The following is a 17,280-nucleotide window of genomic DNA, read 5'->3' on the forward strand; positions in this document are numbered from 1 at the left end:
TTTAACTGAAAAATGAAATCTTTATCTGGTGGAAAACCATGAGCACATGCTGTCAGCCTAGTTCTCTGTAACATTCCCATAAAGTCTTGTCTTTTTTTTTTTTTGGTTTTGTTTTACTTATAAAGGTCAGATATCCCTATTTTTCTTACTGAAGCCAATTCCTTTTTTCTTCACTGGTGTTATTATTGTGTATTCAAAATACACCGATTTTGTTTTTTTCCAGACAGCCAAAGTAAATAATAAATCAATGCCCATTTTAGTGAGCTTATGAAGTGAATGAATATGAAATAAAAAGAGCAAATTTGTCAAACAGCAGAGTTTGTCAGAGCCCTTGGAATATAACATTTACTGACAGAGAGTAATGCTGCTTCTAAGTGAATTTTAGCTTTTCATGTCAATTATGCAGCAAAATTAGTTGAACTTCATTTTTATGGTGTTTTTTTTTTTTCTTAGGAAGAAGTAAAAGGGAAATGAAGGTTTTTGTTTGGTTGGCTTTCGTTTTCTTTTTTGCAAGAGTAAGCATCACAAGTCTGCTTTTTTTTCAGTCTGTGTGATGTGCCATTTAACAGAGGTTGCAATAGTTTCCTCAAGCTGAAGTTTCTTAGAAAATTATATTAATTAAAACTACCTACAGTCAGTGAAGGAAGAGTTAAAAGAACTTCTGCTGCTTGGAAGGAAACCGTTATGGGAAATGTCTTATGTCCTTAACTGGAATATAATTAGAGTAGGAGGATGTGGTTTATTCATATTCACATGATTTTCTCTATTTCACAGTTAGACGAAGCAGAACTGTCTGGAAGAGATTTCTGTCTACAGGATACTATTTATTTACATAAAGACCATGGCATGTGCCTGTATGTCCCTGCAAGAAAAAGTTAAAAGAACATTAATGCTGTGTAGTTCAGAGTTTGAATGCTAGGAGCTTTGATCCCCATATGTGTGTGAGTTCAAATAGTCACAGATTACATGTTCAGTTTTGATGAGACAGCAACACAATGAACGTGCTCTTGGAATAAAACAGTGCTGTAACATGCAGCAATTTTTTGTTGAATCTTTGTAAAAACTATCACATAAATTAGGCTGTGTAACATATTAGGCATGAGAAGTTGGAGTGAAATTTTGGAGTGAGTTTGGTGCAAAGATATAGTCTGTGGTAAGCTCTGAGATGGTTTTATGCACATATGTACACATACATGCAGGTAAAGAGGTCACACTATAATGGGGAGATGAAGGATCATGACTAGCTAGGTAAATAAGGAAGGAGTTTCTTTGAGTTCCACACCACAACTGGATTCGTTAGGATTGTAAGTTTGTGCATGTGATGTAGATGCAATTCTTTATTTATCTCACAGAGAAATGAGGGGGATCTCTTTCACCGACTGTGGCATATAATGAATGAAATCCTGGACCTCCGAAGGCAGGTCCTTGTTGGCCATCTCACCCATGATCGAATGAAGGATGTGAAGCGACACATCACTGCTCGGCTGGACTGGGGCAATGAGTGAGTAAATACAGTAACAGCAGAAAATGGTGTAATCTAATTCTAATACCAGTTTTAGGCTCATTATAGGATGTTGAAATAAGGAACAAATTTCTGACAAACGTCACCTTTTTTTACGCATTTTCTCTATTGTTTTACTGTCCGCTGTGTTTTAACAGTGAAAAATGACTTACACCTTTACTTTTTTTCTTTCACTAAAGGAATATACTTGCTTCAGTTTATTTTATGTAGCAGTGGTACTGTCTGCAAGAAAATTGCACTGAAATGTCTGCAGCTTCCCTTTAAGTCTTTTAAAAACACACCTGAGCAGATTCTCATGTGGCACAGTTTAGCATAGCTCTGTTATGTTAACTGAAATTATATTGGTTGATGCTGCGTTCTTTTTGATTTGATTTGTGTCATATGATTCAGTTTCTACTTAAGCATCCCTAACATTCTTCTTGATACTATGCTGTGCTTCTTTCTTTTATCTGAATAACTAATAAAAAGAGCTAACTCAAGTTATATTCTCTTACTTCTTTTTCAAAGCAAGAAATTTTCATGTTTTTGTCTTAAACCCCTGCTACTTCAAATAATGTCTCTTCAGTATTACTAAATGCCTAACAGCATAAAGTGTTCTAGGGATAGAGAATTGCTATCATAATGCGTGATGTTGAAAGTGATTTCTAAATCATTTTCTGAGTATAGCTTTCACCAATCTTACTACTACCTGGTGTAGTTTGAAAGGCCAATAAGCTCATCTCTATTCCTGGTACATCACCCATGGGGAAAATAAGCACAACAGGCTACTCTTGAATCCGGTATTACTGGTGAAAACAGTGGCACAGATTAACACTGCATTGGCATTTGCAATGAGAGTCAAAACTAGCTTGAGCCTCTGCTCTTGCAGCAGAGAGGCACCAGGCTCTTGTGATTCTTTCTTAAAGAAGTGACAGCTTAGGCTGGCTTGGGCACCGTTTAGCAGCTGAGTAGTATGGAAAATGCAAAGATGAAATGTGCTTATATTGGTGACATTGGCATGCGTGCCTTGCTTTTGCTACTGATTTTGCTTTGAGCTTGAAAATCTGAGACCAGATGAGACTACAGAGAAAGTGAATTTTGGTTCTGTTATATAAAACTTGTTTTGTAGTGCCTCCTGTCTAGTAACAGTGTGCAGCTTGAATTTTTGGAAGTCCATAAGGCCTGTTGCTTACATGTACTTCAACTGTTTCCTCTCTGAGGCATTTGTACCTAATTTTCTAGGTCTCTGTGAAAGGAAGGGCAAGTGTAAGATCAGTGCTTAGGCCAGGAGCCATAGGAGCCTCCCTTTTCCCTCACACTGCACTATACCGAGGCAGTAACATCAGTAAGAATGGCATTCTGTGTGTCCATGAAAATAAAAAAAACATTTGATTTCTTTGATCGTCTTCTAAGAAAATAAATTTGACTTCGGAAAACTAGTTAAACTAAAACATACAAGTAAACTAATCTCATAGATTAAAATCCTGTGCTATTGAAATAGTAGCTATTGTACCAGAACAGGCTGATAACGTGACACAGGCTGATACTCTTCTTAGACCAGTCCTCTCTCTGTACTTTGTTCTTTAGGAAACTTTTTTTGCAAACTGTCTGACTATACATACAATAATACAGAATATGGGAAGTCCAAATCAGCCTTTGAAAAAATAAGCATATTCTTTGAAGCTTGTGACTGGAATACACTTCAGTCACTCTAACTTTCAGAGTAGAAATAAATGCTCTCAGTAGGAATGGCTATGATTTAGATCTCATCCGTAATATTTTCCTCCCCCACTGCTGTACGGGTATGGAGCCATTAACTTACCAACAAGGCTTTTTTTTTTTTTTTTGGCCAGAATGCTGATCTTTCCCTTTCCTCATTATTTGTACCGAACAACATTCTCCAAATTATGCTACAACAAACATCATAAACTGCTAATTGGCACAGCTTTAGACTTCAATTTATTTGCTCTGGTCTGTCCAGTACCTTTAATTCTGATTTTTGCAAGTGTTTACTGCAGTGGCTACAGAAGGGGTTGCAGAGGTGGATTTTATGATGTGAGCATCTGTCTTCTGAAACCTTAACCCAGCTATGAAACCTGGGCTGGATTTGAACCAGTGATGTGGACTCAGCCAGGACCTCTGAGTTTTAAAAGGATCCCTGTTTGCTTTCTTTTCCCTCCTCAGTCTCTTTAGGGAAAAAGTGTCATCACCAACCATTATTCTGTTCTGAAAGTGACGAGATTGTTTTGGGGGACCAATTAGAGCAAAATTAAGCTTCTTCCAGCAGAGGAATTCATTGTAATGTTGGAGACTCAAAACACGCTTGAAAGTTAAAAGCAGATGCAAATTTGAGGCAAAACCATAAATGGCTGTAATTGCTTTCAAAAATCTCTACTTCAGATGGGACAAGATAGTGAGACTTGGTCTTTGCTCAGCTTTCTAAGTTTGCAAGTGGGAAGACTAGTGCCATACTTGCTGAACAAGTTCTCTGAATTCAGATGTGTTGCCTATCAAATGTGTTTGAGCCCGTAATTTTGTGTATTGGTAATGCAAACTCTGCACGTTTGTGTTGGTGTCAGAGTTTTATCTATTATACAAGATACCATGGATAGTTCTTATTATGTTGTTTTCTTTTAATCAAGCGTGTTCTTTGTATTTATTGTAGTAAACAGCAGAAAGAGTGCTACAGCTGGTTTTACTGCACATCACCTTTTATTGGTCATCTCCTAAGTCATTTTTGATGTGTTTTAGCTTCCTAATGTAGCAATTTTTTTCCTTAACTATTCATGAAACACCCTTATAGTTATTTCAGTCTTAAGATATTCTTTATAAAATAAAGGATGTTCTGAGTTTTTAATACGTTTTTTATCTTCTTTACTTAAGAATTCAATTTCCACAGCATTTAAGTAGGACTTCATTGTTTTCTTCAAAATAACTTATAAAGTTGTTATTCAAAACCCTTGAGAGAAACTATTAAACGCACAGCAGGAGTGCCACAAAAGACTGTCCAAAATGCAATTTTGGCTTGTGTAAATCTTAAAAAAAAAAAAAAAAATCATTTAATGAGTTCTAAGTATATAGTTTTGCCTAATGATGTCGTGTTTACTTGCAGTCAGCATGAGTGAAAGTGATACAATTTATATGTACTTATTGAAAGCTTTCTACACTGTGATAAAGTATTTAACATCTGAAGTACAGGTCTTAAAAACAGAAAAAAAATATCTGAGTGCAGCCACTGTATACTATATATACTATATATATATATATATATATATATATATATATACTATATTAGAGCTTATTTTACATAGACGAGTATGGTTCTCCTGCCATACTTCTTTCTAAAAGGTGTTAATTTCAGTCTAATTTCTTTGCAACTTTTCAGCCCAAAGGAGACAAGATAGATCACGTTAGATCTATCCCTGTTTGCATTCTGTACTATTCCATTTTTATGAGACCAGCACCATAAATTCATTCTCTAACAATTTTTGCATCAACTCCTGAATATCACAATCTTTCAAGTAGATAATGACTAGTAACCTATTTGATAAGGTTAGAATACATTTTGGCATTTGAGTGCTGTTTCCAAAATCTTTTCTTTAGCTTGTATTTTTTTCAGTGAAACTCTGACTAGATGCAGAAATATTCAGTAGTAGAATTAATGGAATTTCAGGGGGTCCTGAAAGTACTGCTATCTGAAAACCTAAACACCTAACACAGTGGAAGAACTGTCTGCTCAGAATTATGATGAATACTGAAGTCATCAGTTCCCACTCTTTAAAAACATTTTTTTTTTCAACTTTCTAATCTTTCAAGTTTTTCTAAATTCATCATGACTACCTACTCCCACATATGTGTTCTTAATCCTTATTGATTGCTGCTGTGCTGAAAATAAGTTTTATTCCTGTTGACTGAAGTGTATTTCATTATTTCATTCAGGGTATGCTGCCAAGCAGCTTTGATGCCTTCCAGTCCAAATTAAAAATAAACTGATATTTTGACGTTTATGGGTTTTCTTTTTATATTCTTTTCTACTGTTGTCATTCAATATGACAATACTAGTGCAATTCACATTGTAGGCTGCCCACAGTAGTACAAAAGACAGTGTCCATTGTATATTGTTCATGATGTGAAAATGAGTTTAAAATTGTGGAAAAACATATTCTGCTAATGTAAAAAAAAAAAGTGAAGAAAAGGGAGGAATCGTTCATGAACAGTGGATACAGCTGAAATACTTAAAAACAAACAAACAAAAAACAACAACCCCTCAACAACTAATGACTGTAGAGTACCAATTAACATCTGCTTTGCTGGGTGGAATCTTTATGTTAAATAGAAGAAAAGAGTTAAATTTATTGATTTATTTTCTCTTCGTATGTAGGCCGTATAGTATCTCATTGTTTCTCTTTTCCTCATACAGACAACTGGGACTTGACTTAGTTCCAAGAAAAGAGTATGCTATGGTGGATCCTGAAGAGATCAGCATTACAGAGCTCTACAGGCTGGTACGTGAACATAGTAGTCCTTGAGCTGTCAAATTACATGCTGAGGTTTTCATGGCAACTTTCTTCTATTTAATCAAAAGTACTTTTTTGCTCAAATACACTGGAATTTTATAATGCAATGGGGTTTGCTGTGAGGAAAGAAGATTTCTTTTTAATAGTTATCTGTTTAATAGTAATCTGTACCTCTGTATGAGATGCTTTGATTTGATATCAAGTTTGCGTGCACACATCTACATACTACATATTATTTGTTGAAGGTTTTGTATTCTAATATAACATTAAAATTATGGGTTCTTACATGAATTTAATCATTGATAAAAGCTTATGAGACTCTTTAACTGTCCCATGACTCACATTAGATAAGATTAGTGGAAATATAACAACATACCTGTGGTACAAGTATTGTCATGAATAATCTTACTGGCCTGCTGATCTCTTCTAATATACTAATGTGAATAGCAGTTGAACTGCGTAGAAAAGCTCTCCTTTGGGCATGAAAGCCCATCTTGGCTTACTGTAATTGTACTGATATTTCTTACTCTGATTTAATCTCCAGTGAGGTGTAAGAAAACATGCCAATTCATTTCTGTGGGCTTTGGCTTATAGTGCTACAGCTGTTACAGTAATAGAATCTTGAGCCCTATTTGCTTACGACTAACCATTTATTTAAACTAAATTTTATTTACGGTAACCCATGTATTTAATATAGAATATGGAATAAAGAAAAAAATTAATTGTGTAAATTTGCTGTGGAGCTGAAATTATACGTTTAATATTTTTAATGACTTATTTTGATGACTTGTACTGTCAAGTCTAATAGTAATGTATTCACACTAGATTCAGTATACCTTTGGGCAGGTTCAGTCATATGTAATCTTACGGAATCTTGTTGAAGCACTAGATGAAATACAGTGAGAAACCATTAAGCATAAGAAAAAACATACAGAGGAAGAATAACGCAGAAAATTAATGATGAAACTCATGGAGTGCACTTTCAAAAATAAAGAGAAAGAAAAAGGCCCGGGATAACCTCAGTTTGAAGGCTAAGTAACTTAGAAAGATTGCTGTTTTAAAATTGGTTTTGGTACAGCGTAAGAGAGAAATAGTATACCCTTAACAGATGGTTAAAATGGTGAAGGTATAAACTGGAAAGTCAAATCAAGAGAGCTTAGTAGCCTCTACACAAGTCTGTCAAAGATTAGAAAATAATGGAGTGATTTTTTCCATTTCAAAATACTTCTATTAAATCTTTTGCAAAAGCATTTTTTGTGTGTTTGAATACTAGAATATCAGATTATTAACTATTTAAGCTAGCTATGAAATACAACCCAGTAGGTTTACAACAGAGGTTTAAAATGGCTTGAAATTCTCAGAGCACAAAAAAGGTAATCTTGTAGAGTTTACTGTTGTATCCCAGTGATAATTATGATGCAGTGTAACAGTGGAAAATCTCTTGCCTTTCTCCTTCTCAGACAAGGGAAAAAAAAAAAAGAAAAGAACAAAACCCTATTGCAAACTAATACTGAATTAAAAGTTTAAATCTTGGGAATAAGAAAATAGTCCAGTATTATGTTTTCTACCTCTTTTTATTTTGACATTTTTACAATTAATTCAAACTGACTACTGTGTTTTTTGTGCTATTTTTAGATGGAGCATCGTCATCGAAAAAAAGACACACCAGTACCGGCTAGCAGCCACCACCTTTTTGTTCAGATGAAGAGTCTGATGTGCTCCAACCTGGGAGAGGAACTGGAAGTAATCTTCTCACTCTTTGATAGTAAAGAAAATCGGCCCATCAGGTAGCACATGATTTTTCGCTGGGATACTGATTTTACATAAATGTTGTCAATGTGTACTGTCTCTTTCAATCCTGGTGACAAATTTCACATTTAGAAACAAGCAAAAACTAGTCTGGATTCAGGATTTTTTTTTTTTACTTCCTTTTGTAATTTAGTTCCTATAGTTAATATTTGGCAGTATCATTCTAGATGTAAATAATTTATTTTTCTCCATGTTGTTTACTTATTTCCGTTTCCAGTTTGTTTTGCTTGAGTGGGAACATAGATGCGTACAGAGTGAATATTAATTCTGTGACCCAAAGGTCTTTTTTAAGTATCTCTATTTTTCTTCCTCCTAATCAGCGCACATTCAGAACTTAGAACTGTTGCTTGCTCTGTAATATTTATAAAATGAATTCTCCTAGATACTTTGGACTGGAGAGCTTAGTGAATTATAAATCTCTTTATAATAGGAGCCTGAGGTGCATGCTCTTAAATGAAGCAGTCAAAACTGGTCTCACATCTATTTAGAGTTTGTTTGGCTTCTGTTTTTTTCATCTGGGAGCTGATCCTGGAACCATTCGTCTTCTGTTTGTCCTAGAGCTGAAATTCTGTGCAAGCCCTGACAACACTTTAATTTTAAAATGATCAGTAGTTATTTCTACTCCCAGCATGTTTCTGGCCAAGAGAGAGGATAGGAGCAGAACCATGATGCAGTTTGTAAATACGAGTACAGGGGGAGAGCAGAGTTAATGGAAGAACCTTTTGTATGAAAAACCTTCTGGAATATTGCAGGAAGACTGAATAAGCAATGCCACACCAAATGCTTGTGTTGTGGTGATGCGAGACTGGTCAGAAGGCTCCGACTCCTAGCTTGCTGCTGGTTGTTAGTGTATTCTTCTCTGTTCTCCTACCTGGAGGCAGCAAACATCTGCTTTAAGGCTGGCCACTGAAGAAATGAAAGACTAGAATTCAAAACAAAATATAGTTAAGATAAGACAGCACACAAATACACCAACAGAAAGAAAAGCCTGTTAATAGGGTAAAAAGTGTTATTCTAAATGTGTACAAAGTCATGACTGTGTACTACTTGTCTTTTTGTATATACGGCAATACGAATTTGGTTGGGGTGCACGTGGAAATTGGGCTGAATTTGACAAAATGATATTTGCTTTGCAGTTGTGCAAGATAGCTACCTACTTTGAAGGAAGACAATACTGAGTAAATTGATTTTTATTGTTAATGAAATAGTGTAACTATTGTTGGGATATTAGCTGCTAAGTACTGACGCTTCATTCTGGCCTGCACGTTGGACATTAGTCACTGAAAGACAGTTTACTGTCATTTCTGAGAATTAATTGTGCATCAGGGCACATCTTTTGTGTCCATTCCAGTGAATGGCATAGCAGGTGATGGATTTAGGAGAGAGCTTCAGACCTTGACAGAAACAATTTGGGAGTTATGGATTGCTGAAAACAAGGTTATGGCAGTAGTGGTTGTATGAAAGCAAATGGATTGGATTTCACGTTCACATGAAAGCACAAATTCTCGAGCTGTTTGTCACATGCTTGCTGTGATCTGACCTTTCGTTATTGATTTCTGACTCCAGTGTCTGTTTGCAGCTGCTTTGTTATGTGTGAACTTCCTCATCCCATTACTGACAAACCTTGAAGAAACGTGTTGTCATGAATCCAAACTGCCTTCTAGAGTATGGGAGGAATGACAAGGTGATATTTGTGAAGGTAGTTTGCTACCACCTGTAAAACAAACTCACGCACACACCCCTCTACCACAAAAGAAAATCAACAAAAATCCCTGCCAGGAAACAAGAATCCCCTCAACGCATTGAAAAAAGATGAACCTGAGAGGGTTTTCACAAGAACAAATTAAAATATAAGGTATATCTGTATCGTAGAGCGATCTGGAATGCAGATGTGTCCAAGCTGGAGACAGGTGATCTTTGTGGACTGGATCTGCAAACGACATTACCATGTTGTCACAGACTTAAAAGGCTTTTGTGCTCACGCTCAATACACGCATGGCCACAGTTTCCAGCCCTACTCTGTATTTCAGACAGTTGGCTATTTGTAGAGCACATAAATAAGTCTGAAGTCTTGCGTATGTATTGCGTACACAGCAATACAGTATGAGATACATTTTTCATTCAGTACAAATTGGCAGGATATTTCAGAGGTATTTATGCCCTGGCTACAGCTGATACATGCATGCAATAAGCAGCCTCCCTCAGGAGGAGACCATGTGTAAGAAGAGACTGTGTGTGCACTCCTCAGCTACTGCGGCTCACACCCTGCCATGAAGCCGAAGCCGACTGGCAACAACAGAGTCGTGAGCTGCAAAGTGTGGAGCCTGGATGTACATGCTCTTCTGCTAATTCTGGAAGAAATTAGCAGGTCAAAAAGGTGTGTTTAGCAACACCTCACTGTTTGTCACAACCTTGCTGGGTGATTTGCCTGTTATTTCCTAGGTCATTGCTTTACAGTCCACTAGAAAAATGCAATGAAAATACTAGATGAAACTCTTGCTAATAGCACCTATAAGCTTAAGGAACAATACATGGTAATTTATGTTCTGAAATAGAAAGATACTTGATTAAAAATAGAAATATATGAATATATGTAACTTATTATGTATTTCTTCAATCTGTTGGTTATGGTATTAGAATATCGGGGGTTTGTTTCTTCAGGCTTTTTTGCTTATTACCTCAGAATTCAGTTTTGCAAGCCCTATATGTATACCAAGCTTTCCTTAGGTGGGTAATCCTGCTTGTTTTAATGAGGCAGTTGGAATGCATAATGTTAAGTACAAGCTTAGAGGTACAATTGCTCCAAAAATGTGGCTGCTTATAGATTCTGATCTGGTTTTCATTGTCCGCCTGATGTAAATTGACATGAAACAGGTGATCTTTGTTGCCTCTTAGAGAAAGAGTTCATTTGGAGAGAGTAAAAAGAGCAGAATTCAGATTTAATGGTAGAATTTCTGTTCTGATATATTTCGTTGTTAAGACTAACTCATATTCTTATCAGATCAACCTGAAAACATAAGATCTCTATATACTTGTTTCATTATTTATAACCTCAGGTTTATACAGTTGAAATAACAGCTCTAAAAGACTGTTGGGGTAATAGAAACAATATTATCTGTTTGTGGTGTTTTTTTTTTTAATAGATTGTGCAACTTTTTTGAGGCTGTGGAAAATATAATATTTTTTATTCTCAGTTTCATACATTCTATGAAGCTGTTTGAGCAGAAATGTTTGTTCAAGCATCATGGTTAAAATAAAAATGCAATTGTAGATACTGAGGCAGAGCAAGTATATACAAAAAGGAATAGTAAGGCTTTAGGAAGCTTGAGTAGCAGCACTTTTCCTAGTCCAGCTCCAGACTCGTGCAAGAAAAAGACTGTGAGTAGGATGCTTTAATCTAATGCAGGTAACTACATTAAAAAAGGAGTATATCATGTTTCATCTCACAGATCACCTGGCTTCTTCATGTTATTGGCCTGCAGGGAACCAAAGCATATAAAGATATTTTATTGTGATATAGATTATTTTATAATGTATTATTATAAATCTGTCTGGATATCACTGGAGAATTTATACAGAATATTTTCATTATATTTTGAGTGTTTAAACATTACTGATAAGAGGATGTAATTTTCTTACATGGATAAAACAGTCTGATCTTGTGATAGTCACTTTTCAGTGTTTGCAGCTATTGATTTTTTTGATCAACTGTAGTGCAGTATGCTTTGAAAGGGTTTCATTTTCCTCTTCCTTTAATTTAAAAATATCTGAATTTATTAATAATGTGGATAACATGTTACCATGTGAAAACCAAAAGAAAAAGGAATGTACTTGATAACATATGGAAGGTATGGTTTAATAGCTGAACCTTATATTAAAGTGCAAGAATAAAGTTGCCCTTAGGCCATTGTAAAGTTGTAGTATTCTCAGGCAATATTAAGAACTGCCCAGACTTATATTGTCATTGAACAATGAAAGGTAATGAAACATTTTTTGTTGTTGTTGTTGCTATAGTTATAGGTTCTTTCTGAAAAAGGCACGCCATAGCAACTGTGTTAAACCAAGTTACAAGCAGCAAGCAAAATGTGTTAACAGATCTTGCATTTGATGTAGTGGGGCGAGAATTATTCCTAATAAGAGAATACAGCATAATGACATGATGAAAAGGCCAGATTGAAAGAATATAGGTGTATAAAGTAGAATGAAGTTTAGATATTATACTGAAAACTATGATCTTGAATATCAGCACACAACTTTTATGTAGTTCTCATGACCCTTATGTTTTGCATAGGGGCTAAGTTGTACGTGTGTTCTTGGCAGGGCTGGATTCTAACACTTCAGTGTTTGACACTGTTTGTCTTTGTAAAGACAACCAGAGGAGGAAAAGGAGAATACTAATGATTGTAATTCCCTTTACACTATATTTTAAGGATGGTTGCTCTAGCATAAGAAAGAGTTGAGACTCCGTGGGAGATAGGAAATGTAAGGCTGAATATTTGAAGACAGAGCAAGAAACTGAGCATGGGTCTTTGTCTTCTTAAAGAAAAGTCCACCCTGTTAATATAATTCCGTTCTTCAGCTACACCACAACCTTGTTTCTCGTAAGAAAAAAAAAAAGGCAAAAAAGCCCAAAGTAGTCACAGCACACTTTATCCTTAAATTTACTATATGCTTCTTCATCACTTTTTCTTTCTCCAATTGCCGGTGGTTCATTAGGAAAGAAGAGGGAGGGATGCATTTACACTCTGGAATCTGCATCAGTGGAGGTATCTTTCTGTAGTCATGAGTGAAATACCAAGATTAAGACTTATGTCAATGCTTAGCATTTCTTTTTTGTTTAGTTTTAGAAGGTTTAATGGTGAGTAAATGGACTTTAGATATCTTTGGAGCTGTATTCCAACCCTAAACTTGAAGTCTTTGTGTGAATCACATATCTAGGCTTCTGCTAAGCATACAGACTGTTTTAGTTGAGTTTTAATCGGTGAAAATGAGAAAATGAGTCAGCTGATGATATATCTATGTCTACTTTAGGGCATTCTGAATAGCTCTTTAGAATCCATCAGCTGTATTTATTAGAGCTGCCCTGCATACCCTGAAGTAATTTTGACTTGAATCCATCCAATTTCTTTTTTGTTTTCTATGCAACTACTTCAGATCTCAATAAAGTTTCAGAAAGAGTTGTTGTTGAAATCATAAAGGATATAGATACTCAATTATCTGACTGCTTGAGATTAGCCTCTCAGAGTGGAACCCGTAAAGAAAAGTACCCTGAATTTGCTCTTAAAATATTTGCAAAGAATTTGCAAAGAGTAGGGAGATCAAAGCCACGTCATGAATGTATGCACAAATTTATAACTGTTGCTTAGGTATATATTGAAATTCTTTTGTTAATAAAGAAAGCATTGTCTGTGTGGCTCGTCTGTTATGTTGCGGTAGGCAGTGTAGGCGCTTGTGGTAGGCAGTTCCAATGTAACAGAGAAATTGGTCTTCTGGTTGCGTGTGACCTACAAGTGCATTTCTAAGCTAGCACCTGTTAAGTAAAAGATTTAAACCATAATATCATTACTCAGGCTTTGATAATGTATCTTAGTATTTTTAGTGCATCAAATGAAAGGAAAATTAAGGAAAAGAAAATTAATTAAAATTATAACTACATTATTTTAAGTAATTTTTGATTTTAACAGCATGGATAAATGCTCACAATCTTCCCAACATGTAGAAGAATTAGATAGTAATAGCTTTTCAGGTGAGATGTGAGAAATTGTGATTTAGGAATGAATTAGTGACTTGCCCAGAGAAGAAATCAGATAGTGACACAGATTCAGCGTGATGCTGGGGGAGGGAAGGCAGTGTCTGACCTTCAGACTTCCTGTCTAAAGACTTCTCTAGATTGGGAGCAGCTGTGATGTATCACTTGCACCCAGCTTACACACACTTTAGGCAACAGAATTTTTTTCTGTCAAATTTCATAAGATAGAGATAAATGTTCTTTTGTGATCACTGTCTTGCTCTTGATAGAAATCTTAGCTTTTGTTGGGGACCGTACTTTTCTCCATTTATTTTGTTGCTGGAAATTGCTATTAAAAATTAATTTTTTAATTACGTTGGTGTCTGCAGAAGCATCAATTCTGTTGAGTATTAATTATGTAATAGTAAAATACAGGCTTATTTATGACTTTATTATTGTTAATAAACAGTTATGATTAATTACTTTGCAGAGTATTTCTATATTGATATAATTTTACTAATTTTAATGTGTGCCTTCAGGCTTTAAAAAGCTGTTTGGACATGAACATCTACTTCTTTTTGAAGCAAGAAAACTGCAGAAGTTTGCTCTTTATAGTCAAGTATTTAAATATGAGCAATGATGTACTTAGGTACTTGATGCATTAAGACTGGAGTTGCAAATAATTTTCTGCCTAATTGGTATGTACTAGTTTCTCTTGACTCTGTGTGTATGCATATGTATTTATACATACTTTTCAGCTAGACTAACTACTAGGAATTATTTTTTTGCCTTTACATTAATAATAAACAGCCCCTGATGAGTCCCGTAGTTTTCACTGTTGTGTTCATTTATATTGTTCCATTTGCCTCCTGCTTTCTGCTTTGCAGTTTTCTTTCCTAGGATAGTAACAGTCCCTGCATGGTACGTGGCAAATTTGTGAATGGCTCTACTTTAACATGGTACAGCCATATGACTTGTCCCAGTAAAATTCTTTGGTTGTGTCTTCTACTAACCTTACATTCTTCTTCCCCTTTTATTTCTGTCCAGGTCACAAACCTGTTTGTGAATTTTTCAATTTTTTTTTAAGTAAAAATTTGCCTTGATAAAGCTTTACTTTGTAGCACTAATTACATTGTAAGAATTGTAATAGACAAGTAAAATTTTGCATGTACATAGTTGTAGAGTAGTATTGGCTTTGTGTTGTAAGAAGTCCATGATCATAACTTCAGTTTTTCTCTCAAGGCTTTTTTGTTTTTCAGTTCAGTCCTGTGGGCTTGGCCACTGCTGAACTTTTACTGGGTACTCAGAGTTGTACAGCATCTTAGTCTGTTTCTAAAGTACGTTGTCTCAAACATACTCTGTCTAGATCTATTGAGAGTCCAGACGGTGGTTAATTAGTGTTGTTCAGAAATGCTTTTATAAAATCTGTTCCTTGAATCTGGCATGCTCAACAAATGTTTGAGAAAAGCAAAATCCAAAGGGCTTATTAATTTAGTACCAAGCTTTAATGGTTTGTTTTAATATTGTCTAATTTTCTTATGACTGCTATGTACAAGCAGTGCTAGCCAGTGGGAGTAGAGTTGTAGAGCATTAGTTGATGCTAAGAGCTCAGTGTTAACGTGTGAATGTTTGGAGGCTTTTACTAAGGACAAACTGATGTGGTTGTGTGGACTGATTGCTCAGGAATGGCAAAAGCATATCTGCCAGTTTAATCCAGGAGAAATCCAGTTCAATAATTTAGACTGTTTTGTATTGTGAATAAAATATGACTTGTGAAGGCAATCAAGAGATTTTCTTCAAAAGCAAACACCTGATACAAACTAAGCTGATCATGTAGATCATAAAATAGTATATGTATAAAATAGTGTATATGAGATGAATATTACAGGATTATAGTTTGATTGGGGAAAATTCCTGTAAAACATGGAGCAGCTCAGCTCTAATTCTATCAGTTTTTACTTTGGGTGTTAGACATTGCAATTATGTTGCCAAAACATTTTCAGATTTAAATGGGATTATAGATTGATTTCAGTTGATTTTACAATGAGATGCACTTATAGGAAAATAACTGATTTTAAACTAATGGCAAAAGATAAGATATCTCCAAAGGAAGACTGGAAATGTGTGTTGTCAGCATTTCAGAAGAATGAAACAATCTTGTGTTCTTCATTAGCTGTTTTATAAATATATTGTAAGTTGTGATTAATTATGAGATTTGTGAAGTTTTTGAGATTTTTCTATTCCTAAGAAATTATCAGTAGCTTCTCTTCTGTAAAGTTGGAGTATGAAGATGCTTAGATTCCCAACATTGAGAGTACCAAAGAATGTGACAATGATTGTGTGCTTTGGGGTGTCTTATTCACTTGCCAGCCTAAAAGTTAACTAAATGAACCCTTTTCCAGCAGTTGGATCACATGTACAAAGTCTGTAGTATGTATTTTAACTGATTACACAGATCCCAGTTTACAATGTTAGTTTTTTTGAGACATAAAGGACATTTGATGATGGTATGTTCTTTTCACCCTTAAGTGCTTATATCGTTTGCCAAGTACCGCCGTTTGTTGCAGCAGTGATGACCTTAGTGGAGCCAGAAAGCCCATTTGTGCTGGAGCTCTACCACCATTCCGTTAATCAAAAATATATTGATTTTTTTTTTTAATCAGATCCTGGAAAGATCTCACTTGCCAGCTTTTAATAGAATTGTTTTAACAAGTTGCAAGGGACAACATAACAACTTAGCTGTTTTCCAGACAATGCTCATTGTTCACCGAGAGTCTAACTTTATTTCTTACCACAATAATATTCTGCTGTTACCAAAAAAAAAAAAAAAAAAAAAAAGTTTACCAGATGACTACTTTCCAAACTCAAATATCACAATGTCCTTTGAGATGCCTCCTTTTCTCTATAGCTACTGTAAGACCGTATTTGTATTTGTAGTACATTGCTATCTGGAGATCCTGTTTATTTCTATAAAGAAAGTTAAAAGCACAGGCAACTGTCATCTTGGGGGTGCACTATGAGAAAGAGAATGGAGGGTATTAAGCTGGCTACCTGCATTTGTCCAGTTAACACAGTGGTCGCTGTTCTTGTTACTGATGAGTATGCATGAGGATGCTGCACCATCTTCTGCCCAAAGTCCCAGCTGCTTTGCTGACCTTTACATTTACGTAGTGTTTGTGCTTCTGTGTTGTGACAACATGCTGCAGTAGAACACTTTTTTTTTCTTAAATCTGCAGTAGAGCACATGCTTCTTGTGTAGCAGTGTCTTCGCTAAGCCATTTTCTTAATGTTATCATTTTCTCCAAATAGCAATGCTATTAATAGAACAATTTAAGGCAGCTCTTCAGAAAGATGGAGTGTGTTAAGAATTTCTTTCACTGATGTACGCTTTGTGTCTGTGTCAATATGATAGGAATGTCTTATCACAAATGATTGATGCCTCTGGCCCCATCTGTGTGAGAAGCAGAGATAAGTTGGCATGCTAATCCTCCTTTTCCCATCACCTTGAACAACCTTGTTTGTAACTATCATATTGCCCTCAAAAGCGCACAGATTCTTCGGCAGCACAAAGAGGAACAGGCTGTTTATCCAAGGCCCATAAAGGCAAAGTGCAGTTTCTATACGCTTAAGGACTGTGTAGGCTCTATACCATATCAAAGAATAAGCAGATTACCCTTCATTTGTTGTACTTTCAACCGCAACTTTAGTGACATTCATACACATTA

General features: G+C 35.5%; 1 protein-coding gene across 1 annotated transcript in view; it reads left to right on the forward strand.

Moving 5' to 3' along the window:
• DOCK4 (dedicator of cytokinesis 4) overlaps positions 1 to 17,280 on the forward strand; it is a 248,690-nt gene that overhangs the window by 93,970 nt on the left and 137,440 nt on the right. The window contains exons 6-8 of the mRNA XM_035544267.2: positions 1,353 to 1,501; positions 5,922 to 6,006; positions 7,654 to 7,805. Of these exons, the coding sequence (XP_035400160.1) occupies positions 1,353 to 1,501; positions 5,922 to 6,006; positions 7,654 to 7,805 (386 nt within the window). The remainder of the gene's footprint in view (positions 1 to 1,352; positions 1,502 to 5,921; positions 6,007 to 7,653; positions 7,806 to 17,280) is intronic.

The sequence above is a fragment of the Cygnus atratus genome, chromosome 1, assembly GCF_013377495.2.
Source record: "Cygnus atratus isolate AKBS03 ecotype Queensland, Australia chromosome 1, CAtr_DNAZoo_HiC_assembly, whole genome shotgun sequence".
In the NCBI taxonomy this organism is placed as follows: domain Eukaryota; kingdom Metazoa; phylum Chordata; class Aves; order Anseriformes; family Anatidae; genus Cygnus; species Cygnus atratus.